The sequence below is a fragment of the Hydra viridissima genome, unplaced genomic scaffold (assembly GCF_058129835.1).
Source record: "Hydra viridissima isolate aposymbiotic clone 2 unplaced genomic scaffold, HvirCarnegie_v1 scaffold_2, whole genome shotgun sequence".
NCBI classification, from domain to species: domain Eukaryota; kingdom Metazoa; phylum Cnidaria; class Hydrozoa; order Anthoathecata; family Hydridae; genus Hydra; species Hydra viridissima.
The window spans coordinates 23,021,308-23,047,765 of record NW_028324301.1 but is presented as its reverse complement, the minus strand read 5'-3'; the positions used below and the strand labels follow the sequence as shown (position 1 = coordinate 23,047,765).

Sequence of the window (26,458 nt, the reverse complement as noted above, 5' to 3'; positions counted from 1 at the left end):
CGACACTCAACCTCTCATTCCCAACTTTCGGTAAATAGCAGTCGGCAATGAGACTTGGTGACCTTGCCGAGATTACTGAGCTGGTCAAGCTCGGTAATCTCGGCAAGGTCACCAAGCCTAAAAAAGTCAGTAACGCAGACCCTTTCTCATGTAAGAAGGTTGTAATGAGTCTCGCCGTAACTGATATATTTATTTCAGATGGTACAAAAACCAGAAAAACACAGTTAGGACAGAGATTAAACTCCAAATTTATGAGATACGGTTCAGCATAGAGGTGGAAAAATGTTTATTGTAAAATTATGGAGGATCAGATTACTCCATTGGAGGAAGATTTTCGCCGTATTCCCTTCGCGATGGACTTTTAACAAGATAATGATCCCATACGGCCAAATCAATTTAAAACTTTCTTTATGAGAAAATCAATCAAACCCGCTTTAAATCCCAACGAAAACCATTAGAAACAAACTTTATTTAACTATGTACGACGCTCAAAAGTACAAATATTTCAACGACTCATAATTGTTGGAATATCTGTACTTTTGATGATAGAATTGTTAAATATTATTAAATATTGTTAACTTAGTAATTAAAGTGGATGAAGTTTACATTAATGAATACCATGTTAAAAAAATGATAAAATTTTAAAATATAAAACGTCTGAATGCAGGTTTCTAAAATTTTTTTAAAAGTGTCCGCGAACTAAATAACATTATTAACATTGAGCTTTTTTAAAACATCAAATTTTGTATTTTCAAGACATCCATTTGTATTTTCAAAGCATTCAATTTTTTTAATATTTAGGCAATTTTTTTCAGTTTTTGTAGTATATTTTTTAAATTTGTCGTAATTAATAACTACAATTAATTCTTTTATTAAATTTTCGTCCACCCAAACTATCTATGCAGAAATTTTCATGTTTCAGAAAAAAAAAACTTGGTCAGGGTTATCAGTATTTTTGTGGATGCAAGCTTTGGTTGGTTTACAAATATTCCCAACTCATTCCTAACTTTAATTCTCATAAACCCGTTTTCTTTTTGGTTTCTCTTTTGCTTACCAACTCATTATACTAAATCTGTATCCCACGTTTAACCAATACTCAAAGAATTGTATCCACAACGGGAAGGTCGATATTCAAAAACTGTTTGTTACATATTTTGCCATCCACCAATCAAGTTAGTTGTTAAAAACAACTCAAAAGTAATACTAATTTCTCTTTCATACACAAAGTTGTTAAAACCTGAATAGCTTCTGTTTTCCTCTTCATTAACACAATTAGTGGCTTTTAAGAAAACAAGTTTTAGTGGTCCGCAGATGCTTGTGGAAGAAGAAATTGAATTTAGCCATACAATAACAGCTTCATTTTTATTGTCAATTGTAAAGGAACAAGTTAACTTATAAATATTTTTATGAATCATTATTTCTGCTGACGTTAATTGTTTGATGTTACTCTGTCCCGAAATACCGATCTAGACCCTGCTAACGTAAGAACCAGCCACGTACTGGAGATGGAATTTAACAGGTCTTCATGTAGTTTAGATAACTGTAGAGCAAATTAAACTCCACTGATTTATATTTCTAACTTTCAAAAAATGCTCATTTAATCCCAAAGCAGTAACGTTTTTTTTTTTAAAAAAAAAAATCTTTCAATTTAACCTCTCAATGAAAAACTCCAACCGGGTGATTAACTGTGCGGGGGGGGGCTAAAAAATCAAACAAAGCCGTCATGGCTTAAATTGAAAGCAATAAGCTACTAAAATAACCTTGCTTTAACACCTGTATATATCTGCAATATTTCTAAGTCGATGAAAAATTTAAAAATGAATAAAAAATTAACAGATTAATTCAATGTTTAGGCAATAGGTTTATATATATAACTAAAAACAAATGTTAAAAAGCATAAACTTACCTGAGAGTCAAAATCGTTTATTGTTGGTTTTCGAAGAAGATATAAAGATATATAATATAAAAGAATCAATATAGAAGGTAAAATTCGCTGGTGAGAATTTTTGATTTACTCGCTGAATGTATGAATTACAATGTATGTAGCGGGCCCTGCACACTGCAAGTAAAGAATGGATCAATCATAACGTCATTTGTAGATGTCCAGTAAAACGCTGCAAAAGAACGTTCAACAAAAGAAATGACTATTTTTTTGAGAAATCCCACCTACATTTGTGGTAAATATTAGGCTTAACTTATGTTTGGGGTAAAAGTTTAGGTAAAAACCGAGGGTTATCAATAAGCGATTAAAGACAAGAGCTAAAAAATGGAAACAAAAACACTATTGTTGATTGGGATCAATTTTGCATAGATATTTGCGTCTCATATTTCTTCAAAAACCCGGATTCAATAGGCGGCGCAAGGTGCATTGTTGAAATAGATGAATTTGTCTTCTGTCATGTGTACTTGGGTATGTGTGCGCGTGCCTGTGTGTGTGTATGAGTGTGTGTGTGTTTTTTTAGTGATTTTTGGGTTTTTTCATTAACGACCATTTAGTCCTTAAATAAATTTTCTGCTTTTCCTTCTAAGGAGAGTAAAAACACGCTCTCATTCTTTTATACATTTTATTACTGCGTTTAAGTAATAAAATAGTGATAGAAGTATCGATATAACACTGAGGAGGAGGATCCGTTTTATAGCCTGGAAGGAGAGGGAAACCTTTACAAAAGAGTCGAGGCTTTTTTAGTTTTTTAGCTCGTAACTAAATTACGCCTTAATCAAATTACCTATTTTCCTCTTCTTTCAACCATGAATGACTAGGTGGTTATTAATAAACTAACTGTTGTTTCAAAATGCGAATAAAAATATCAACAAGAGAACAAGTGAAGTATTTTAGTAAAAACAAAAAAGAGTGACAGCAACCAGATAGCTACCATTCCCTCCTTTGAGCCTGCTCTTGGCTCTATATATTCACTATAAGTAAGTTAGCATGGGATCCTTTAGACGGTGCTGAGTGTCATATAATCAGTTAAGATGAATCTTCGGAAATTAGATGACACATAATGTAAAAATAGTTTAAAACTTAATAGGGGAAGAGGGGGAGGATAAACTTATTAGTTTCATTTTCGCATTCAGCATCCTGTAATTCAGTGGTTCCCAACCGGTGGTCCATGGACCCCTGCGGGTCTGTAAACTTTTGAAAAGGACCACAAGGTAATTGTAAATTCAAAATAAATTTGAGTTATTGAATTTTAATTTTGATATTTTTCTCTGTTTTAAAGAAACAAATAAATCTTAAATTCAAAATGTAATTCATGCTAGACAACATGTTGCAAAAAATCTGTGTAAGCCAATTCAACGTTAAGGTGGTAGACTGCTAAAAAACATTGAAAAAAGTAGTTTTTCAAAAGTTGATTAGTTAAAAACTTTAACTATTGCTGTTTTTAAAAACATACATATTATTTTACAAAAAAACATAAAAAGGCCTAAAAAAACAGTTTAAACTTAGTAGGGTGATTTTGCTTCCCCTAGCAACGCTCATAGCAACGTCAAAATAAGGCAATTTAAACTAAATTTTACAAAATCTAAGCACTCAAACCAATAGCTACTTCTTTGTTTTTTGTTTTTCTATGTTTAAATGACATGGTGTGAAAGAACAACGTTGTTGAATTGGTTTATTACTATATATTAACTCGATAAAAGTGCATACTATCAACATGGGTTCTGCAGAAAGAAGAAATAAGTCTAAAAGCACTCTATGACACTCTAAAACAACTCTATGATAACTCTAACTCTATGATAGATGTTCTTCACAGTTTAGGAATTTTACCAGGACATTTTACTAAAAACGTGAAAAGCTTATGGACATAAAATCATCTGAAAAGTTTAAAAAACAAAGAAAAAAGCTTAGAGCAACAAGGAAGGGGTTTAATGATAAGCACAATGATGAAGAAGGAACATTATATGAAAAGGGGGGGGGGGGTTAACCTGTTTTCAAGTGTTAATATATTTGTATTTTCAAAATATAAAGTTTTATTTGCATTTTTCTCTGTTGTAAAGTTTTTCATATTCTGGATAAGATTGCGGGAGCTGTATTTGTCCAATTGATTTGAAATTTTGTACAGATGTTCATTTTTATGAGCTTTATGTCCTGAGATAAAGAAATTTTGGATAAAAATTAAAATTAAATTTTTTGGGCTGTTTTGGGGTCAGGAATTTGGCCTAAATTTAGACGCATAGAAAAAGCTTATGGTGCATCGAAATTGAAAAAGATTCAAATTTTTTGTTTATCTCAGGACATTTATCTACTTAAAAGGTACACAACTGTAAAATTTTGAGACTTGATATATTTTACTTTTTGAGATATCTTTTCCAAGAACTTTGCACTTTTTAGGCCTAAAAACACTTAAATTTGCCCAAAAATTAGAAAGAGGAAAAAAAAAAGAAATTTTTTTTTATTTTTTAATCCTATTTATTGTGTTTAAAATGAGAAAATCAATTGGAATAATGTCAGATTTTAAAATTTTTTTTTTAGCAGTCTACCACCTTAACTGTCTATGACTTGCGGACCACAATGAAACAATAATTACTTTATATTATTCTTACATCTGTAAATTTTAAATGCTATATAAAATTATCTTATCTTATGGTAAAAATATTTTTCCTAACTAATTGGTTTGAAAGAAAGTAATTTGAATTATTTTATTTGAATAGTCGAGAATATACTACTCTCAAATGAATCATACAAATCTCGAGTTAATATATTACATTATTTTATATTATTTTTTAAATTCTTTAGATGTCTAAAAGTAAAAAAAGGTCATTTCAGATGAATATATGAAATATGGTTTTACCTACATGCTAAAAGAAACCATTTGCTACCCACATTGTATTATTTGTTATAAAGTACTAGGAAATGACTCTATGAAACCCTCAAAGCTTGCTATTCACTTGAATAAGTGCCATCCTGATCTTCGAACAAAAGATTCTGATTTTTTCAAAAGAAAATTTGAATCACTGAATAGATGTAAGTCGGATAAAACTGGGGTTATTCACCAAACTCAACAGAATATAGTAGAAGCATCTTACAAGGTTTAATATATAATAGCACAGAAGAAAAAAGCTCAGACATTGACTGAAGAAGTTATACTTCCATGTACAAAAGAAATTGTTAGATTATTATTTGGAGAAGAAGCTGTAAAGAAGATAGATAATATATCTTTATCATGTAATACAGTCAAATGAAAGCTAACTGACATTTCATCAATTATTAAAGAAAATGTTATTAATGAAATTAAAGGATCACCATATTTTTCTATTCAGTTGGATGAGTCCACAAATGTAAGTGCAGTGGCCTAATTAATTGTATTTTGTAGATATATTTACAATAATAAATTCAAAGAAGAATTTTTGTTCTCTTCTTTCCTTGAAACAATAACAAAAGCTTTCCTTGAAACAATAACAAAAGCAGCTGATATTATGGAAATTATGAAATAGTTTTTCAATGACAATCAATTACAATGGAAATATTTGTTAGGAATTACTACTGATGGAGCTCCTGCCATGATGGGTTGTAAGTCTGGATTGCAGACTAGGGTAAAAGAGATTGCTCCAAATGTAGTTGGTATACACTGTTTTATTCAAGTTGATTTGTTTTACAACAATTTAGAGAGCCTGTACACTCGTTTCCATTTTGAACCACACAACATTTGGAATGTGGATTAGAAATGAAGTGAAAGAATTTTTATGTCAAATGACAAGTGGACTGGTAGAATATTTTGAATTTGACAATTTTGAAATAATAACTGCTTATCTTTTGGACATTGTGGGTCATTTTAACAAGTTAAATTTGCAACTTTAAGGCAAAAATGCTAATGTCATTGCACACTTGGATAAACTAAAGGCATTTATTGAAAAGCTCAATCTGTATAAGACTAGAAGTAATAATGGAAATTTGATAATGTTTCAAAATTTAAATATTGTAATTGGAAATAACATGCTTCCCGAAGTTATAAAGATAGAAATACTTTGTCAGCTAGATAATTTGATTAATGAATTTGGTAACTATTTTCCAGATGTGAACCTTTTGAGCAGTGAAGTAATTATATCACCATTTTCCTGTGATGTGAAAAATGTGAATGAGGAAGCACAAGAAGAATTTATAGAGTTAAAGAATGATACCACCGCTAAGGATCACTTCAAAATAACACCATTAAATAACTTCTGGTTGAAAATGAGGAATTCATATCCATTGGGTTCAACAATTGCACTTAAAGCCCTTATTCTTTTTTCAACATCATATTTGTGCAAAGCAGGGTTTTCAGCAGGGTTTCAATTTGGGGAACGGGTAAGAAAAGGTTGGGAACCACTGCTGTAATTGCTTAAGGACAATTGAACCCGTCATTTCGAAAAGGGCACAAGTCACACTTTTTTCGAATTTCACTTTTTTGAGCCATTTTATTTATTTTTTTTATTTTTTTTAATAAATAAAGTTCACAAAAACTCTTTATGTTTTTTTGTTTATCTACTCCTATATTTAGTTTTATAAGCACCGTAGACTTTTTTTGATAAGAAACATATTTTTTGTTGATCCTGAAAAGTTTTAATTAACGGACTTGTGTCCTTTTCGAAATGACGAGTTCAATTAATAAATCAACCATCTAGAACAAAGGCTGAGTAATAATAAGAATTGATGGCTATAATATTTGGAACGGTGGTAATAATTCCAATTAAATCTGAATTTGAAGCTTAGTTAGCTTGAAAAATTCAACGAATTCTAAATGTTGAGGGTAAAGAGTGTAATTTTCTTTAAAAAAAAATCAAAGATTCGTTTATTCTTTATCACAATGAAAGATAAAAAAAAGTCTTAAAAAATTAAATAGCTATAATATTGATCTAGAAATACTAAGTATTACATAAACAATCATTGAAAAAAAACTGACAACATTGAAAAAACAATGTGGAAACGCGACCCTGCCAGGACTCGAACCTGGAATCCCCTGATTCGTAGTCAGATGCCTTATCCATTGGGCCACAGGGCCTATACTCATTACGTAGAGTATATAAAATAAGTTTTAAGTTAGACTTAATTTTTTATAATTAAGTCCTGGCAGTATTTCTACTCGTACATTAAAATAAATATAATGAAAATGATTGCGGAAGGAATTATTAAAAATGTAATATTCTCATGAGAATTTGGTAACGTCAGAGAAAAATACCATGTTTTGATATTCTCGGTGTACGGACTTCAGCAAAACTTTGTACTACGTTGAATTTCTATTCGACACTCAACACAGTCAGCTCAAATTTTGGAGAAATTGGTACCACAACGATCTATCCTTTATTGCGCACTATCTTTGCTTTTTTGCTGAAGGTTCTATGCATTTATTATATGCTACCGCAGGAATCCTATCAGGCAAAGTTGATTCTGATGAGGCAAAAATATTCACCTATTGTTTAACTGACATTCGAAGGTGCAAAGATTAAAATTCTCATCGATATTCAATTTTACTTGGTGGTACAGCAGTAGTCAACGGAATACCGCCAGGTCTTATTTATAATAACATATCAATTTCACTTCCAGTATACAGTCAGTTTATACTTACAGTCCTTTACATCAAAAGATTGGTGTGTAGCATAATTAAATATTGATACAACTGATATGTAATATAAAAACAAAACGAAAAGTAGGAAGTCTAAAAGTCTTTACATCCATCTTCTAGCCTTTGAACGTCAAATTTAGACTGAGATATTTTATCTTTTTAACCATTACAGGTATTTTAGTTTTGCTGATTTACGGAAACAAAGTGCATATTTTTATAACCTTAAAAAATAAACGATTAAAAGTAAAATAAGCTTTTTTAATTAAAAGTTAATTAAAAATTCCATGCTAAAAACATTATCCGTTGGGCTGCAGACACCCTTGGACGTATCAAACGACTGTAAGTCAACTTTATCAATAAGTAAAACCCATCATATTAATTATCTACCATACTGAATCATCTGCTTCTTATTATTTTATGTCCTTTTGCGAAGCAGCTTGCTTTAGCTTCTGCTTCGATATCTTCAAAATACATCGCTAAATGTATCGCTAAAAATAAACGTGTTTTTTGCGGCAATATCAAATTTGTTTTTAGTTATTAGTTTTTCTTCTGGTAACTAGTGGTGACAGGTGACTGGTGGTAGTTTCTATTTAAAAATGCTTTAGGAAATCGTTGCGATTCTATTTTACTATACAGTCTATTTAGGTCCCAGCCTCCTTCACAAAAAAAACTCACTTGCTGTCAAGTGGTGGAAACAAACATAAAACGTTTATGAAATACTTAATACATTTGTGTACATAATTTTGTAAGCAATCAGCACACTTGTGTGCGTAATAATTAACACAAATTTATCTACAATATAAAGGTGAGTTTCCATTCATCCGTTTTTGCTTCGGGAAAGGGAAAGGGATGGGAAAACTAATCATTTGAGCATGCGCAGTGATTTACTTTCAAAATTAAATTACAAATTCCGCACGCTCACGTGATTAATTTTCCCTTCCCTTTCCCTTTCCCGTAGCAAAAACGGATGAGTGGAAACTCACCTTAACGCGATCACTATAGACTTAGCGGAATCTAGCATTTTCGCAAAATTGAGTTTTTGATATGTATCATCTGTGATTTGTGCTCTGACAAAATTTAGAAAGTGTAATTTTTTCCTTACATACCAAATAATTTTTGTTATTTCACAAAATTTTCTGTTGATTTCTTCTATTTAAAATCAAGCTTTGCTATCGCTCTCCTGTAAAATTTCAAATCCGCTTGTTTGCCATCGACCTGACGGAATAATCGTGGTATCCAAAACTCTTTCATTACAAAACAGTCTTTGCCCTTAAAGCATAAAGCAGACATATTAAGGATCAGTTTGCAATTGGTCTCAGGTGAGGCTTTTACCAGCTTTTTTAGGCTCTGGGATTGAATTATATGATCAATTAAAAAAATATGAAAATTTTAAGGGTTTTTTTTTTGCCCAAAAATACTATACTAAAAAAACAAGATTTTATTTTTAATATTATTTATACATTTTTTTTTACTTTTCATACATTTTAATCGACATTATACGTAAAAATGCGATACTGATGACCATGGCCGCCGAGAGGGGTGGGGGTGGGGGAAGATTGCCGGGGCCCTGTGTGTGTACAAACAATTTTTTAAAATGATTAAAAGATTTAAATAGTTTTGACTTTTAAAAGATTTAACTTTTATTTTTAATTTTCAGTGACCAGAGCACGCTTCTATTAGTCCTGAGTATATATATGATCATAATGAGGGGCCCCTTTAGATAACTTCCCCAGGGCCCGAAATTTCTCTCGGCCACTATGCTGATGACACAAATATAATTTTCAGAGTTAATTCAATTGTATCGTTTGTCAGTATTTTTAAACAAAATTGCAAACTTTAATTACCCGACATTCCAGAGCCCCTTTAAAACTTAAAAACGACTAATAGTTTCTTCGTCTATGGACTATAGTTAGATGTTCTAAATCAAAAAAAATGGTTTTAAATTCTTTTTTTTTTTTTTTTGGGAGGGGGGGGGGGGGAGAAAGGGAGGGAGGTTTGCTAACTGCTGGTTAATTGTGGATTTACATATTGTGAAACTTCCCTCTTCTTGCTTTCAATTTAAAATACAAATAAGATTTAAGGATAAAAATCTGCACGTTAATTAAACCGCGCAGACTTTTTTCACTAAATTCTATTTGTATAAAAATTTAGATTTTGTAAGGAGAATTTAGATTTTGTAAGGAGAATTTAGATTTTGTAAGGAGAAGTTTTCTGTGATAAAGATTGTTTTCTTTTATATGAAATGCTTCCGTAACTGGTAAATGGAGATTTAATTCTATTCAAATAAAATTAATTTAAACATAAATTGGAAACATTTATTTAACTATTTGAATTTTCAATTAAAACTTTGATTAATGAAGCTTACAGACTCATTTAAATAGCAAATTCATATTTTACTTAAAGCAATAATCAAAAATTTGAATTATTTGCAATAGATTGACTGGGACAAATATTAGCCTGATAATAAGTCCTCTTCATGGGAGTACTTTTATGAGGGTGTACATATTTATAAACCTAAAAAGACCGGGGAAGTATTTTAAACTAGTAATTAACTACTTGGGAAGTACTTAGTTCCAGAGAGTCAATGGACTGCTATATTGGTATAATTCTGAAAAGGAAAAACTTCATGTTTCTGTAGTATTTTAGCACTTTAATACAAATTTATCAATACTTTTCTTATTATGAAGGTGGATAGGGTACAACCTTTCTTAGCTTATGAAAACTACCTTTTGACACAGATTTTTCTCCAGGAGGAAGTAAAGCAAGATAAGTAGGTGTATCAGCACCTTCATCAGGTGTAATCATGTTAGGATACGCTCCACCAGTCATGTCAGTGTCAACAAGGCCAGGACAACAAGAATTTACAATAATGTTTAATTCTGGATTCTTGTCGAATTCCCTCTGCTGAAGTTGTGTCAAAAAAGAAATACCAACTTTAGACATTCCGTATGCACTCTTAGGCCATCCATTTTCAGCTAACAAATCGTTTTTTGCATGTTCCACAAACAATAAAAGTAGCCGCTTCAAACCTTAAAAAAACCTTTAATAAATTAAAGTTTGATTTCTTTAAAAAGAAAAACTTTATTCTTTGAAATTTTTAAAGCAAAAGAAAAGTAAATTTAGAGAGTTACATTTTGAAACTACTTACAAATAAACTTACCATCAATAGTAAGACTTTCATCTTTAAATTCCTGTTTACGACTATCAGACAACCTTTGGAAAGTATATTCACTTGCTAAGCTAGATACATGAACAACTCTAGCATTAGGTTTTAAAATTGGAAATAGACTTTCACAAACCCAGAGTGTACCAAAGAAGTTTGCATTGATTGTAACTTCTGCTTGCTCTGAAAATGGAGCATCACTTGAATGTTTATAAGCAATAGCTGCATTATTAACCAGAACATCTAAGCCCCCATGCTTTGAAAATAAATGATCACGTAAGGAATTGATACTGTTTTGATCTGTGATATCAAGCTGATGATATTCAGCATGTAAATTTAATACAGCTAAATCTTGAACAGCTTTAAGTCCCAGTTCCTTATTTCTTGATGTTAAGTATACTATTTTTTCTTCTTTATCTTGCAAGAGTAATTTCACAATAGATTTGCCAATACCTTTATTTGATCCAGTCACAACAAAAACACGGCAACTTGACATCTTGCTTTTAACTTTGGTGTATCTTTAAAACAGATTATTATTAAGTAATAGTTAGCCTAACAATTATTATATACACACAATTTTAGTAAAAGATAAGGTTTGTGTGCTCTAAATCTTGGTTGAGTTGCTTATCAATTATAAAACAGAATAGAAAACCTGACATTATTTGTACTTGAAATACACAAGCACAATCTAAATCGATTATCTTCACTTCTTGACTTTTTTTAAAATTTATGTGTTAAAGCACATGAGTTCCAACTTTTTATATTCATAAATTTTCCTAATTAAAAAGATTTACACTAAGTGACAAACACTAAATGATAAAAATAAATTTACATTTTAAAGAGAATTTCAAAAACGATATTTGATGCTAACCTCCACTACTTGTTTTATGGAGCTTGTCAATTTGACAAGTGATCAGCCAAGATTTTCCGTTCGATAAAGGTATGTTATTAAAGTTGGTGTAAAGTTGCACAATTTTATGATAGTAAATTAGGTGCAACCAATCATGTGACAATTTTGTAAGAGGCCGAATCAGTGATCTTAAAATATAACTGGATAGTGTATATGGGGAATTTTTTTAAGCCAGTTTTGGCCTAATAGATTAGAAGAATTTTAAAAAAATTTTTTTTCAGGTCTTTGGGTGTATGTATTGGTGTAAAATTGTATTCACTAGTGATTGTTTTAAACATAACATATGACTCTAATATGAAGTTTTGGAAAAGTTTTATTGGTGTTTGTCAAAACTCTGTATGCCGTTAGAAAGATTGACATCAAAGTAGGACAAGCAGCTTTAATCCAGACCTTAGGAAGGCACACATGGTACTTGACTCCACAACTAGTAGTTTTACACTCTGAGAAACATTGATTATCTGTTAAAGATAAGAAAATTTTGATATCATTAAAACAGATGTTGAAAATGGTGAAGGATATAGACCTTGCTTACAATGATCAGTTTAAGCATTTCACAATATTACTTAAAAACATTATTGTGGTAAATGATGGCCTTGAGCGCAAAATTAAACTGATCCAAAATTTTCTCACTTCAAATAAAGGCTAAAATCAATTTTCAAAATATTCTCTTTGTTTCACGGAAAAAACAAAAAGGTTTAAAAATCCATGAAAAACAAGATTTTTATTTTTATCTTTGTTCTAATTTAACAAAAAAATTTTTAGCACATTTATTTTACTTTGAGTTTGCCGAAGTTTTGATTTAAAAAGGTCATAAACTTGCCTTCTCTTGAAAAAGTCAAGTTCTAGCACTATAATTTGTTTTAAAAATTTTTTAAATGTATTTTCAGTCCCCACAGAGAATATATAATAGGAACAGCTTTTCAGCTAAACTTCATAATTCTTCGAGTACACTATTGCTTTTTAAGATTTTATAAATTACCTAATTGCAAAAAGAAAATGGAAATGTCAAAAGCAGTCATCATATTTAATTTACATTTTGAAAATAGGAAAAAAGTTGCGCTAATTTTTGCAAATGTACAAAAAAAGTTTAACAAAAAGATCGAAATATTCTTGTAACGAAAGTATATTTGAGAAATGTAAACTTTTGCAGAATGTAAGAGTTTCTCACTCTCTTGTTTCCACTGTACTTATTATGCATCTGTCTTATTACAGTATGTCGTTAAGTGTGAACCAAGATTTAAGGATTATGCTGATTAGCAAGTGCTACAAAGACTTGTATTCTTGTTTATAAAGAAAAGGTTGCATTAAGTCTTTTGCTTTTTGATTTGTAGGGGGGAAGGGAGGGGGGAGGCGCGGTTACACAGGTGGAAGAGGTTTTACTTAAACCAAACTATTTTAATTTTGAAAATCAGGAAAAAGTGTTTATAAATATTGTTAATATGGTGGAAGTCAAACCATTCCAAATTATTTGAAGGATCGCAGAAGAACTGGGAACTCAGTCAACAAACTGTTTTGGATAGTTTGAAACGTATTGGGAAGGTAAAAAAGCTCGAAAAGTGAGTACCGCACGATTTCAACGATTGACAGAAATTGTCACGTTTTAAGTTTGTTCTTCCTTGCTTCTGCACAACCAAAACAACCATTCTTGAATCGTGACGTGTGATGAAAGTGGATTTTGTACGATAGCCGGAGACGCTCGGGAAAGTGTTTGGATGTCAACGAGCCCCAAAGTCAAAAAACCACCCGAAAAAGACTATGGCTACAGTATGTTGGTCTGCAGTCGGTGTGAACCACTATAACTTCTTGGCCAAACCATCACTACAGAGTCCTATTGTTCTGAAATCGAAGAAATGTATTTGAAGTTAAGTCAGCAGCAACCGGCATTGATCAACAGGCGTGCTCCAATCATACTACATAACAATTTTTACGATACGTTTCACAAATCACCGTTCGAAAATTAAATGAGTTAAGCATCGAAATTCTGCAAAACTAACAGTACTCCCCAGACCTTGCGCCAACTGACTACCCGAGCGCCAAATTTTTTTGCTAACGAAAAAAATCAACTTGCTTCTTGTTGGTAGAAGTGTGCTGATTCAAATGGTCGTATTTTGATTGATTTGAGTAAATATTTCAAAAGTTATTCAATATTAAAGTTTACCTTCTAAAACCGGCAAGACTTTCCTGACAACCTAATACAATCATTTTTGCTATTTGTTGATTTATGGAAAAATTTACTATTTAAATTAAATTTACTGGCGAATATAATTTAGAAAACAAAAATTGGACACAAATTTTGACATCTACTAATAAATTTTTCAATTAGTCTTATAGTATGAATTAAGTTACTACTTTTAGACTTTCTCAGCAAAAACTTTTTTAACACTTTAAATCATCAATATAAAATTGTCTTTAATAAACAAAAAGCGCAAGATCGGCCAATCTTGGATTTTTTTCTTCTTCCTATAATTTCACGTTAGTTAATTTTGTAACTCCCAAGTATCTTTAAAAAACTATAATTTTTCAATGACCAAAAAGAAATGACATGGTCTGACCATTTACTTTTCATCATTATTCAAAAGCTATTGTAGCGTTAGAGTATTATTCAGACTATTTGAAACTGATAATGTTAAAAATTTTACTTCCTGTGGTTTGAAGGTTTTGCCAAATATTATTTGACATAATATTATTATTTTTTTAATGAGCGTATTTATCAAATTTTCATAAAGATAACTATTTGGTTATATAGTCATATTTTTGATAACTTACATGAAAATATTAAAACTTTTTGTTTATGTTGTTTCAAATAACATGAACAAAATGTTGTAATATTTTCAAATAACATGAACGAAATGTTTTAATTTTTTCATGCAAATTATCAAATATGGCTATATAATCTAATAGCTATCTTTACGAAAATTTGGTACATACCTATGTCAAAAAAAATAGCTTTATTTAAATTTAAAGTATATAATTAAAATCTCATCATTATATCTCACAGACGGTTCTGCCTCCCGCAATCTTCCCCTATATCGTGGCTAATTGTCTTTGAACATGAAACATTTAGTATCACAAAAAATTGTATTTTTAGATGCCTTTCTTTTTTTTTTAATTTCTTATATCACCCACTAAAAGTAACTGAATTATGCTTCTCAGCACTTCTTAAGTTAAATGGTGTTAGCAAAAATCATTAGGTGGTGTAATCGAGGCAAACTTTACCACCCATTAAAAAAGACGCTAAAAAGTTGTCAGAGTCAGCAAATATAGCAGGGTTGATATTTACTATTAAAAGAAAGAATTTGAAAGAGGATTAGAAGGCGCATCTTTTATGGATAAGTGGAAGCATTAATTGAACCAAAAGCATATAAGTATGAGTTAGAGATGCGTAATATTTTTAAGAACCATTAGTATCATTATGAATGAAAACCTTTTTGTGTACAGCTAAAGTTATCCAGATAGATAATTGTTGCTATAAGTGCTATTTAATTCCATTTTAGAAATCTAGATATTGTTTCTACCAAGAACTTATGCAAAAATGCAAGCAGTTATTAGATAAGTTGTGTATAAACAATTCAGTTTATTCTAAATGAATTTAAATGTGAAAGACAAGATTTACTATATGGGATTTTGTTTTATTAAATAAGGCAAATATTTTAAAAAAATCAAAAATACTAACAATTTACAAAGTAATTTATATAAATATAATTTATAGAATGTGATATTTATTGATTTGCAGATGTTTTTTTTTTACCTGAACCTGTATTGTTTAGATTAAAATGAATTTACCAGTTCTCTGATGCTTTTTAAAAATGGGAAACCTTCTGCGCTTGCTCACTGGAACAAATGAACAAGACTCGAAAGACATATTTTTAGATTTTGAAAGTAAGTTTTGAGTCCCAAATTTTTGTTTTTAAAGACATTCCACATATATACACCTGGACATAGTTGTTTAGTTAAGAAATTAATAGCAGTTATCAGTAATAATTTTCATTAATAATAGCTTTTACTCTACCTCCATAATCTTTGTGACCTTCACTTTCTATATGACTTTTCAATGTAGGTTTGAATTTCTTATCAGTTGATCCTCAGTTAACAAGATACATCTTGTATTTAAAATATCCTCCTATACAAAGACATCATCAGAATCTATGTCATTAGATATAAAAAGTTCTAGATTTTCTTGTAAGTTTTTTGATCCTAGTCTACTTTTTATAAAATTTAATGTCACAGGACATATATAATAAATATTTGTATGGTTGAACAAATATAGAATACTTTCTACTAAATGTGTTATATTAAAATAATGTCTTAGCAAAAAACAAGACTATTTTTGCAAGGTTTGCAGTAAAAGAATGAAAATCTATCTTCATTATTTTCTACTTCATCATCATTAGAAGTTGTTTTTTGTCTAATTTTTGTGAGTTTCACTGACATTTTCCTTTAAAATATTCCCTTTCAGATTAAATTGTATTAAAATGCTACTTAATTTTTAAAATCTTTTTTCAGGAATACTTTCAGAAAAGTTATTTGGCTTTAAGCATTTAAAGTCATAGAAAAGTTAAAAAGCTATTTTCTATACTCTAAATCTAGAATGCAACTCTTCCATATTTCTTCAGTCCATTTACTTTCTTTTGCATATTCTAATATCCAGTAATCTATTTTCAGCTTCGACATCAAATTGGATTTTGTTCAGTATATTATGTAGTTATCAAAGCCATCAGCAGAATTCTTTACATAATTAAGTTTTAGATATATATTTTTGATGAATTGATTGAGTTCATAATCAGAGGAAGAGGCTTGATGAAATCTATTTTCCTTTTTTGCAATTTTCAGCTGTAAAAACTGTTTCATATTTTATGAAGAAACCTAGATTTTTAGCATCTAGTATCTTTACTAAAAGAAATATTCATACAAATGCACATTTCATGAATATATTTTTATTTTCTTGAATAGTAATAGTATTTAATACTATTGTATATTTTCACTCTCATTTATATTATCATCGATATTTTCAGCATTGTAATTTTCTAATAAATGTTTGTTGTATGGTACACCTCTGACCAGCTACTGACTCCAATTTATATTTTCTTTTTAATATTTTTATGACTTTCTTTTGTTTAATTATTTAGGATGTTTTAATCTTATGCCACTTTTTATAATAATTTATTATAATTTATAATAATTCATTTTTTGTTTGATATAAATCAAACAAAAAATGAATTATTATAAATTATAATAAAATTTGTAATAATTTAAAACTAGATATTTTTGAAATAAAATTGTTATATAAATACAATGGAAACTATGGAAACAAAAAATTTAACTGAAACTGAAAGTACCAAAATTTTGGAAGTACCAAAATAATAAGTTGAATCAGTTATGTAACAAGGTTTTACTTAAAACTACTATAACTGTTATAATTAAAAACTGATTTGGCCCCCAAAAATTTAAAACACCAATTCCATTAAAAAATTATCATGATCCCACACTAAATTAAAAACAAGTTATCTAAACTTTTTGGTTGTGGCTGAAACTGATACCAAAGCCCGAAAATTTCTGTTCACTAATTATGGGTCTATTTAGGGCCCCAGCACATTGCCCCCATTTGTTAACCTATTGTTACACACTTGATTATGCTGTAAGTTAAAATTTACCTTAACACAAGAAAAACAAGTTATTTTTTAAAAACATGTAGAATTTTCTCATCTTCCATATGCCCAATCATTTCCCAGATCAGAAAAACTATTTTTGCTGGAATCAATCTAAAAAATTTACTTTTATATTATAAATAAAACAAACAAAAAAAAGGTGTCTTTAAATCTTAATATTAATCATTGTCTTATTACAAATTAAAATAAATCAATGTCTGTAAATGTCTTCTATAAATATTTCTATGTTTAATTGTTCTTAATGTAATAATTATAATTGTTCTTACTATTTTTTTTTATAACCCAAGGTATTCCCAAAAGCAGGTTTGTTTTACATTTTAAAAAAATGTCTACAAAAGCAGTATTAGATGTTTGTTTAAAATTCTGTTTTCAAATTTTACCATCTTCCATTTCCAAAACTTACATTTTTAAAAATTAATTATTTTATTTGTTCTTTAGTTAGACTTTAAATTTTCAATCCCGAGTTATAAATTAAGATTAAGTAGAATTTGGCTTTTCAACTTATGGATTTGAGTGAATGTTGAGCTATTATGTCATTCAATCTAATTTAAAGCTTTTTCAAAAACAGGCTTTAGAAATTTAAAAAAAGAAATTATTATAATTATTTGCAGTCAATAGTGTCTTCAAATAATTCATTTAAACTTTGCAACATAATGTATTGGGTTCAAGAATTAAATATTGAAAATCATAATATCAACCTTTAATTAGGTTTGTACCAATATAGATAGCATATGTGTTATTTCCGACACTTAAAATTTAACAATCTATTACTTAAACTTGATGAATGCTAAATTTATATATAAATAGTAATATTACATATAAATTTGTAAATTTACGTAAATTAAATTACTAAAAGGGTAGTTCCACATCAAATCACCCAGTCTATTGAACCATGTGTCTTCATTTTTGTTTCATATTTTGACACTTGATTCCTATTTATAAGAAAACATTGTATTCAAAATTTCAGTCAAAAATGTTGAGTGGCTCTGAAGATATTAAAATTTTAATATTAGGCTGGTCTTCATGACATTTTAAAAAAGCATTTTTCTTTTAGGTAGAATCATAGGAAAAAATATATAATTATGTATTTTAAACATGTTTTTTGATACATATTTTAAAAATCACACTTAGAATGCTGAAATTTTATAGGAAAGTACAGTTCATTTTCTCTAATTCGAATATTATGGGGGAAAATAAAAGTTTGAATTAGAGAGATTTTTGAATTATATAAAGTTGACTTTTCTGAAGCACATTTCACAGTGACTTTACATTTAACTGAATTATGCAGGTTTTTGGATTAAGGAGATTCCAATTAGAGTGATTGTTATGTACTTAAAAACTAAATACTTGAAAAAATTGAATACTTAAAAATTTAGCAAACAGGTATCTAAACAAACTTCCAGGGCTGAAATCTCAAAACACCACTGTCTAAGTTTTTTTTTTCTTGTTTTTAAAATTTTTTGCTGTTTAAAAAACTTGTCACAAAAAATTGATGAAACAACAGAAATATTTTGAATTATAATGTCAAAGGCATACCACTTTTTTAAAAAAATTTACTAAAAATTACTTCCAAATACAATAAAAATAAAGTAATGTTAATACAAAAAGTGGTGAAAAATATGTAGGATGTTGGTTGACAAGTATGCAAGATTTTTTGAGGTCTTGAAGATAAAAATTATTTTGATTGTAGTTGTAATAGTTCACAATATTGTTGCCACTTTACTTGCACTTTTCAGTTTTTTCAAACAGTTTCTACCATAACTAGAGTGAGCTTATGGAACAGATAATTGTTTCAATGTGTTTCTGTAATAAAACAGTTGTCATCTCTTTAAAGCCAGTTAAAATACACAGATGGACCTTTTGAGTGGAGAAATTTAATTTTAGAGTCACCTTCTTGGTTGATTTCAGTTATGGTGTTGATCTACCAATTATTATCATAGAATACTGCTACATAACCTCCTAAAGTGATAGTATCAGGTTAAAATACATCTTATTACTTTTTAGGTTTGTGGATTATTGTCTAGCTAATGTCTGTACTAACTACATTATAATCCATTATAAATCTGTACCTATTTGCCCTAACCCCGTTATCCACAACATCTATAAATTGATAAAAGCTACAAGTACCAGGTAGAGTTGTTACACCATAAGTCTAATCCTTATATGTAAATGAAGTTAACACCTTTGATTTTCTCCATAGAAAGTTCAAAGATGATTACTGATATGAGTATTTGGTTTTGGTATGGTTGTTACAAACGTTCTTGCACTATCAAACTTTTTACAAATAAAATTTCATTTAAATATAAATGTTTAATGAAATTTCAAATGCACCATTTAATCTGAATTCTATTTGCAAGTTTACCTTTGAAATTAAAGTTCTGTTATTTTTCCAGTTTAATTTTTTTTTGTAACAAGTAAGATTATAAGTAACTAAAAATATCAAAAGTAAAGAAAAAGTTTTTTATACAGGATGTTTTGAGATATTTGATCTCGAAGTTAGGTTGTATAATTTTATTGTTTTAACCATTTTTAAGCAATCTTCCCTTTCATATTTCAACATTCTAAGTACATTTATGGAATTCTGCATTAAAAAAATATTTTAAATGCATATTCATATATTTGTGATTGCTTTTTCATTTTGTTAAAGAAAATATTTGAAAAAAGTGTTGTGAAAGCTGGGTCATTTTTGGAAGCTAAGTCAATGCTAAAATTGCAATATCTTGGGAACTGCTCAACATTTTGGGGAAAAATCCTCTGTTTGAACTTTCTTCCTTAAATGTAATGGCGAAGAAGTTTAAAGAAAATCTAATGACACATGGTTCAAAATTTCCAAAAATTTGGGTGATTTGATGTGGAATTATCCAAAAGTAAAACTTTGTCCCCATTTTCAAGACTATTTGGTAATGGCTCATTTACTTAAGTAAAAAAAGTTTGTATTTTTTATCATGTTGCTAACTTATTTATTTGGTAACCTCACTATTAGTTTAGAGAGGTCAATTGAGTTAATATAAGTTAAGGTTATTATTTCGGTAAGGTCAATTTAGTGAGAGTTTGCCTTTTCCTGAGTTTCTTTTTTCTTTTTTTGTTAATTATTGAGTTTCTTTTTTCTTAATTTGTTAATATTTCTATAACTTTCTGGTTAATTTTTTCTCACAATTTTAATTCAAGTTAGTTAAATAAGAATGTACATCATGATAGTTTGTCTTGATTGTTTAGACATGACAGCTCAGACAATCTGTTAGACATGATGATTATCCAATGTCTAAGTAATATTTTTGAAATTATAAGGATGCAATTTGCAGTATACATTTTAATGTAAGGATACAATGTGCAGTATACATTTTGTATAAATAAAACAATCTACTTTTAACCAGATTTCTGTGTTTTCTGTCTGGTGTAATAATTTGAATGGAAAAAGGCTTATTTCTTTTTTTAGATTGAAAAAATATTGCAAAATTGTTGCATTAATATTGCAAGCAATCAAGTCATTATTTTTTAATACTTTAAAATCATTTCATGTATTTATATCATTTAATATCATTTCAATATTAAAAAGATTCTTTGGATATTTTCCATAGATGCAAAACCAACAGAACAGGAGAAAGTTGTTTGGGAGGTTGTTAACAGTGTGTTGGAAAATGCTTCAACAGTTTTAAATGAACTTAAAGAGTATGGTGGAGCAAGTGAAGAAATCAGAATTGTAATTATTTATGAAAAATGTTTATAAAACTAAAGAATTATTTACTAAAGTTTAATAAGTAATATTTTTTTTTTAGGCTATAGGTAACCCAAGAGATGACGAGTTGCAAGAACTCGCCTGGAAAGTTGTTCTTCCATTAGTTTCAAAACTAAAACATTTTTATCAATATTCATTAGAGTTAGGTTAGTACATTGAAAATAAACAATGCTTTTACCAAACAATTTTTGTAACGCTCTTACTAAAAGGCGTTTATTTATTTTCCTTACAGAGTCAGTTGTACCACAGTTACTACATGCTCTGTGTGTCGGAAATGAGCAGGTTGAAACGAGGTTAGGACAGAAGCAAGCACTAGCAAAACAATTTGCAGAAGTTTTAAATTTTACACTTAAGTTTGATGATCTCAAAGTAATTACTTTTTTATTTTATTGGTTTTACAGTCTAATTTCAATGAATTCTTTCCATAAGGTTTGAATAAAGATTTCAGTAGATTTTTGGGTGATGATTACAAAAAAGTATTTCTGTGAATTCCACTTTTACAATACTGTCAGAAAGTTTGAAATTTTTCCTACCATATTTTCCTAGAACCAAAAAAAAAGGAATTGTTAACAGTGGTTGTTATATGAAACTTACAAAAAGCATGTATTTTATATAATTTCTGTTTAGTTTAATGTAAATAAAATATAATTAAACAGAAATTATTTTTGATAATAAATGAACTTGTAAAAAGTTTTATTTCATAGTAAATCTTGACTTGCTTGAAGCTGTGCTTCACCAATCTGAAAGTTTAGGTCTAGAAAATGATTTTCAACTTTGTTTCTAATTATAACATGATGTTGATTTTTTAATAAATATATTTCATAAACCTCAGGTTTTAAATAACTCTAATAGCATTGGTATCTTCTTCAAGAGTTTTGTAACAGCAACAACTAAAAAAATTTGCCTGATTGGTCCAATCATGCCAGGATTATTTTTAATTTATTAGAGAATTTGAAGTCATCATTATTGTCATCTATGCTGCTATCAGTAAAGAGTTATGCAATCTTTATTTAAAATTTTCATTCCCCATTTTTGAAATGTACAATAAAAATCTACAATGTTCTTTTCAAATATGTATAGCTTTGAAATATTTTAAAGTTCACATCAGTTCATAATATACAATGTTACTTTATTTTATTCAATTTTTTATTTTAACTTTCAAGAAGAAAAATACATAGGAAATTTACATAAATGTTAACAAGTCAATAACCCACTTGCTGTTAAAAAAAAAAAACATACAGTAATTTTAAATAGTGATAATGCAACTGGTAACAAAAAGTATACAGGTCTAGGTTCAACCTCCTCATCATTAAATATACAGTAGTCATTTAAGTGGTAGGTGTTTGCTTCTTTTTGATCCAGAAGAGAATTATTAAAGTCTTGCACATCCTGTACAAAAGCATTCAAATTCATAAAAAATTTTAAACTTCGACAGAGAAACCCTATTTGGAGGGTTATTGGACTTGATAAGGACTTTTGAATCAGTTCTGCAGTGGTTATAATACCAGATTAACTATTGAACAAAATTTAATTGTACATTACATTCTGGCCTTAAATCTTTCCTAATCAAAGAGAAAACAATTACCAAAATAAACTAATATGAATCTTAGAATCCACAAAATCTTGATAAGTAGGCTATTACAGTAAAAGAAACAACATAAATTCTTCATTTTGTAAAAAATGCACCAGAATTTCATTATAAGATTAGAAATGCGGAAAAAATTTTAACTGAAATCAAATACGAGCATTCATTAAAAGTTTTTTAACATACAAGAAAAGTCCAAGTTACAAATATGCTCTAGAATTACCAAAAATTATTTTCATAAGTTTAAAACTACACTCTCACTTCCCTCAAAAGCTAAGATTGAAGGATTCCATAAGGATTTTAAGGAACAAATTGGAATACAACCATGATGGCCACTGTTAGATACTGGAGCTAGATAAGTTAAATAAGACCCAGTAGTGAAAATCATGCAAAAGTTTTAAAAAGCAACTAAAAAATATTATAAATGTAAGTGTATTTTATTAATATTGCTTGTTTACTTGTGTGATAATGATATTTTTTAACAACCATAACAGTTTTTTGCTAAATTTCTTATTTTAAAAAGTTGTAATAGAAAAAACTAAGTTCATGTTGTTAATTGGTAGTTGGTAGTTCATGTTGGTAGTTGGTAGATTATGTTTGACCCTGAAAATTCATCAAACAGGTGTAAGATCTGAGAGAATACAAAGTTTTTACAGATCTGTGTTACAGGTGTAACACAGATCTGTAACATTTAAAACGCTTTATTTTAGATGACAAATCCAAATATCCAAAATGATTTCAGTTATTATAGGAGAACATTGAGTCGAAAGCGAATGGCAATTGATGTATGTTTTTGTTTTTTCTAATTAGATTTAAAAATTTTAAATTTAGAAATATCAAGTTTAAATTATTAGAGATTATTCTTTAAACAAAATTTAATTAATCACTGGAGGTTCTTTATAACTAACAGCAAAAACTTTTTATCTTCATGAAGGGTTTATTTATCGTGAGTATAAATTTTTTTGAAGGCTCCATTTTTATTTAAAGCAGAAACTTGATGTTTTCATGTAAATTCATGTTGAATCTATCTATCATAGGACATTGGTGGAGATGATCAGGCTGAAGTATCTACAGAAATGGCTAATCGTATGTCACTTTTTTATGCTCACCCTACACCATTACTAAAAACGTTAAGTGATGCCACCTCAAAGTTTGTTTCAGAGGTATGCTGCGTATTTGAGTTGTAGCAAAGTATAAAGTTTGAAATTTATTGAATTTTTGTATGCTTCCACTTTTGTCTTAAATTTTAGAACAAAAATTTACCTATTGAAAACACCACTGACATGCTGAGTACACTCTCCTCGCTATGCAGGGTAATGGTTGAAAACTCGTAAGTTTCCAACTTATTCATCAGTATTTAGTGCGCTTTATATAAGATGTAGGTAACTTAAATTTGAATAAGATATCTTATTAACAGATTTTCTACAATATCTAATTTTTTTTCTTCCTTTTTTAAAGTAGAAACTTGATTTTTTTTGTTGTTGCTACATTTATAAGATAGTGCGACCACAAAGGTTCAACAAATTCAAAAACTCAAAAAAACTCAAAACTCAAAAACTGCTTGTAAAAATATAAACAATATACTAAGAGCTTGTTTCATACTCTTCGAAGTAAAGGCCTTCTTGTATGATAAGATTAAAGTTATTTATTCACTAAAGATGATTACTCATCGAGTTGAAGTAGACATTGAAACTGTGTTGCTATTTTTGTAAGAACCCCAGTATGTCTCAGTAGACAGGTGAGTATTTTTATATAACTTAACTCAAAAGGATATTAAGTAATAATTTCTTTAACGCGCCGCTTACGTCTATACTCTATGATAAGATGTAAAGTTCTTTAAATGGCGTACAGTTTAATGGTAAATATTACAGCGATTTTCCTTCTTTTTATAAATATTATGAAAGAAAATATTAGTTTAGACGTTTATTTACTATTTGTTCGTGCTATGCAACTTTTTTGCTCAAATAATTCTTAGGTATTTTCAGATGATCTTGTTTAACTTAGGTGGGGTTGGATTTGTAAAGTTGTTACTAAAGATTTGTTAATCTTGTTTGTACACATTGTATTTTTTAGAGACATAGCGCAGAAGTTTGAAAACGAAGAAACTAAATTATTTGTTCTCAGTGTGATGGTGAGTTTCCATTGGCCTCAAAAGCATTTCGAATTAATAATATTGACGAAAATTCGGACATTCGGACTAATTAAAAAATATCTTAATTTAAAAAAAGTTATACACTTTATGATTTTCCCTTGTAAAATAAAAAAAAATCGCATTTAAATGGCCCGCTAACAAATAGATCGTTCAGCATTCTCTCGTAACCTTTCCTTATGTAATCCAAAAATTTTTAAGAAACGAATTTTTTAAAATTTTTCTGTTAAGTATACTTTATAATAGTAATGTAAGCATGTTGGTATACACGTTTGGTGGTTTTTTTTTAAGACCAATTTCTTTTTTAAGGTTGGTATGATTATTCTTTATGACCATGTACACCCGGTTGGAGCTTTTGCCAAATCTTCTGCTATAGACGTATGTCTAGTCCATTATTTCTTAACACTAGTGGAAAATTTTAATTAAGTTAGGCTCCGTAGTGTCGATTGTGACGCATGTTGTATTTTATGAAACATAATTTAGATGAAAGCCTCGATAAAACTCCTAAAGGAACAACCTCAAGGATCTGTAGATGCTTTTTTTAATGCCCTTAGGTATGAAGCGTCGTTTTAAGATTTTGTTTCTGTGCTTTGGTTGTTTTGTGCGGTTTTTGAACTTTTTTACTATCCTTTTTAAAACAATCAGCAACTTTGTTTGAAGAAATTTTCTGCTTTTGTGATTGCAGGTACACAACGAAGCATTTGAACGACGATACGACGCCTAAGCATATTCGCATGTTGCTGGCATAATTTTTTATTTTTCTTTGCAGCGATCCTAATTTTCGCTGACAAAGAAGTTATTTTAAACTTGTTGTTGTAACAACCGGCTGTTGCGACAGCAATTGTAAATGAATAGTCACTATCTCGAGCGAATGTAAAAATTTTGTAGATAATTATAAAAATGGAAAATTCTAAACAGTAATTTTAATTTTGTTATTTTTATCTTTAAACAAATTTTAGTAAATCTTCATTCGCGCTTAGAAGTGCAACACGTTGAGCAGTCGAATGTGTGAAACTATCATGATCCCAAAATGTCTAAAGAAGTATCCCATAATAAAATGTCAAAGATAAAAAAATCCGAAATATTTTCTCCAGAGATGGCTTTATATGGCTAGTTTTATATTTCTGCCTAACCAAGGTCCTGATAAATACTGATGAACGCCGTCCTATTGGTTTGCTTAGCCATCTTTAAAACGGCTGGTGAACGAAAAGTTTTTTAGAGTGAATGAACATAAGAAAAGTATGTTTTTATTTTCCAAACCAACTTCAAGTTGTCGAAAACACAAACTTTATTATGAAAGTAGCAAAGTTAAGTGAAAAATCCTAAAAGAGTATCCCTCCTCTTCCTTCGTCCCTCCTTTAATTTCCTTTTGATAGATCTTAAATAGAATACAAGGTGTCAAAGAAAAATGTGTGTTTTTTTTTTCTTTGTTTCAATTTATAGCAATACAAGAACAATATAACAAAATACAACAAGAATTCAACAAAAATTGTTCTATTCAACTTCATGAAATTTACAACAAGTTTAAAACGAGATTTTGCAAAACTGCGAGTTAAGGTATAAAATCCAAATTTAAACAAAGTTCAAATGATAATAAAAATAACTTTAAGACAGAAGGTATTAACACAAATGAGTAAATCACAGGATGTTAAACAGTTGTTACATCATAAGAATTTTTGCGTATTACTTCCAAAGTAACAGTAGTTTT

General features: G+C 29.1%; 3 protein-coding genes and 1 non-coding gene across 6 annotated transcripts; 2 read left to right on the top strand and 2 right to left on the bottom strand.

Annotated features, from left to right (window-relative positions):
• The first annotated feature begins 4,776 nt into the window (after positions 1-4,776).
• Positions 4,777-6,316, top strand: LOC149892503 (protein ZBED11-like). Its single transcript, XM_090078134.1, has 5 exons — positions 4,777-4,966; positions 5,048-5,136; positions 5,188-5,280; positions 5,437-5,563; positions 5,802-6,316. The coding sequence occupies exons 1-5, from the start codon at positions 4,777-4,779 to the stop codon at positions 6,314-6,316; spliced, it is 1,014 nt and encodes a 337-aa protein (XP_089934260.1).
• Positions 6,317-6,907: 591 nt separating this feature from the next.
• On the bottom strand, positions 6,908-6,980 carry Trnar-acg (transfer RNA arginine (anticodon ACG)). Its single transcript has one exon. It is a non-coding gene; the product is annotated as a tRNA-Arg (tRNA).
• A 3,190-nt stretch (positions 6,981-10,170) lies between these two features.
• On the bottom strand, positions 10,171-11,715 carry LOC145185737 (carbonyl reductase [NADPH] 1-like). 2 transcript variants are annotated; one of them, XM_090079858.1, is made up of 3 exons: positions 11,576-11,715; positions 10,702-11,222; positions 10,171-10,570 (listed from the first exon to the last, which is right to left on the bottom strand). In XM_090079858.1, the coding sequence occupies exons 2-3, from the start codon at positions 11,198-11,200 to the stop codon at positions 10,221-10,223; spliced, it is 849 nt and encodes a 282-aa protein (XP_089935984.1). In that variant the 5' UTR covers positions 11,201-11,222; positions 11,576-11,715; the 3' UTR covers positions 10,171-10,220. The 2 variants fall into 2 exon arrangements, with proteins under 2 accessions (XP_089935984.1, XP_089935986.1); XM_090079860.1 differs by having other exon boundaries at positions 11,537-11,674.
• A 3,142-nt stretch (positions 11,716-14,857) lies between these two features.
• LOC145186490 (CYFIP-related Rac1 interactor B-like) lies at positions 14,858-25,671 on the top strand. Of its 2 annotated transcripts, XM_090078713.1 has the most exons (12): positions 14,858-14,979; positions 15,109-15,493; positions 20,859-20,980; positions 21,057-21,162; positions 21,249-21,385; positions 23,312-23,386; positions 23,639-23,764; positions 23,852-23,931; positions 24,675-24,732; positions 25,060-25,128; positions 25,234-25,304; positions 25,436-25,671. In XM_090078713.1, exons 2-12 carry the CDS (start codon positions 15,421-15,423, stop codon positions 25,497-25,499), a joined length of 981 nt encoding a protein of 326 aa, XP_089934839.1. In that variant the 5' UTR covers positions 14,858-14,979; positions 15,109-15,420; the 3' UTR covers positions 25,500-25,671. The 2 variants fall into 2 exon arrangements, with proteins under 2 accessions (XP_089934839.1, XP_089934840.1); XM_090078714.1 differs by lacking the exons at positions 14,858-14,979; positions 15,109-15,493 and adding an exon at positions 19,285-19,410 and having other exon boundaries at positions 19,481-20,980.
• The last annotated feature ends 787 nt before the right edge of the window (positions 25,672-26,458 follow it).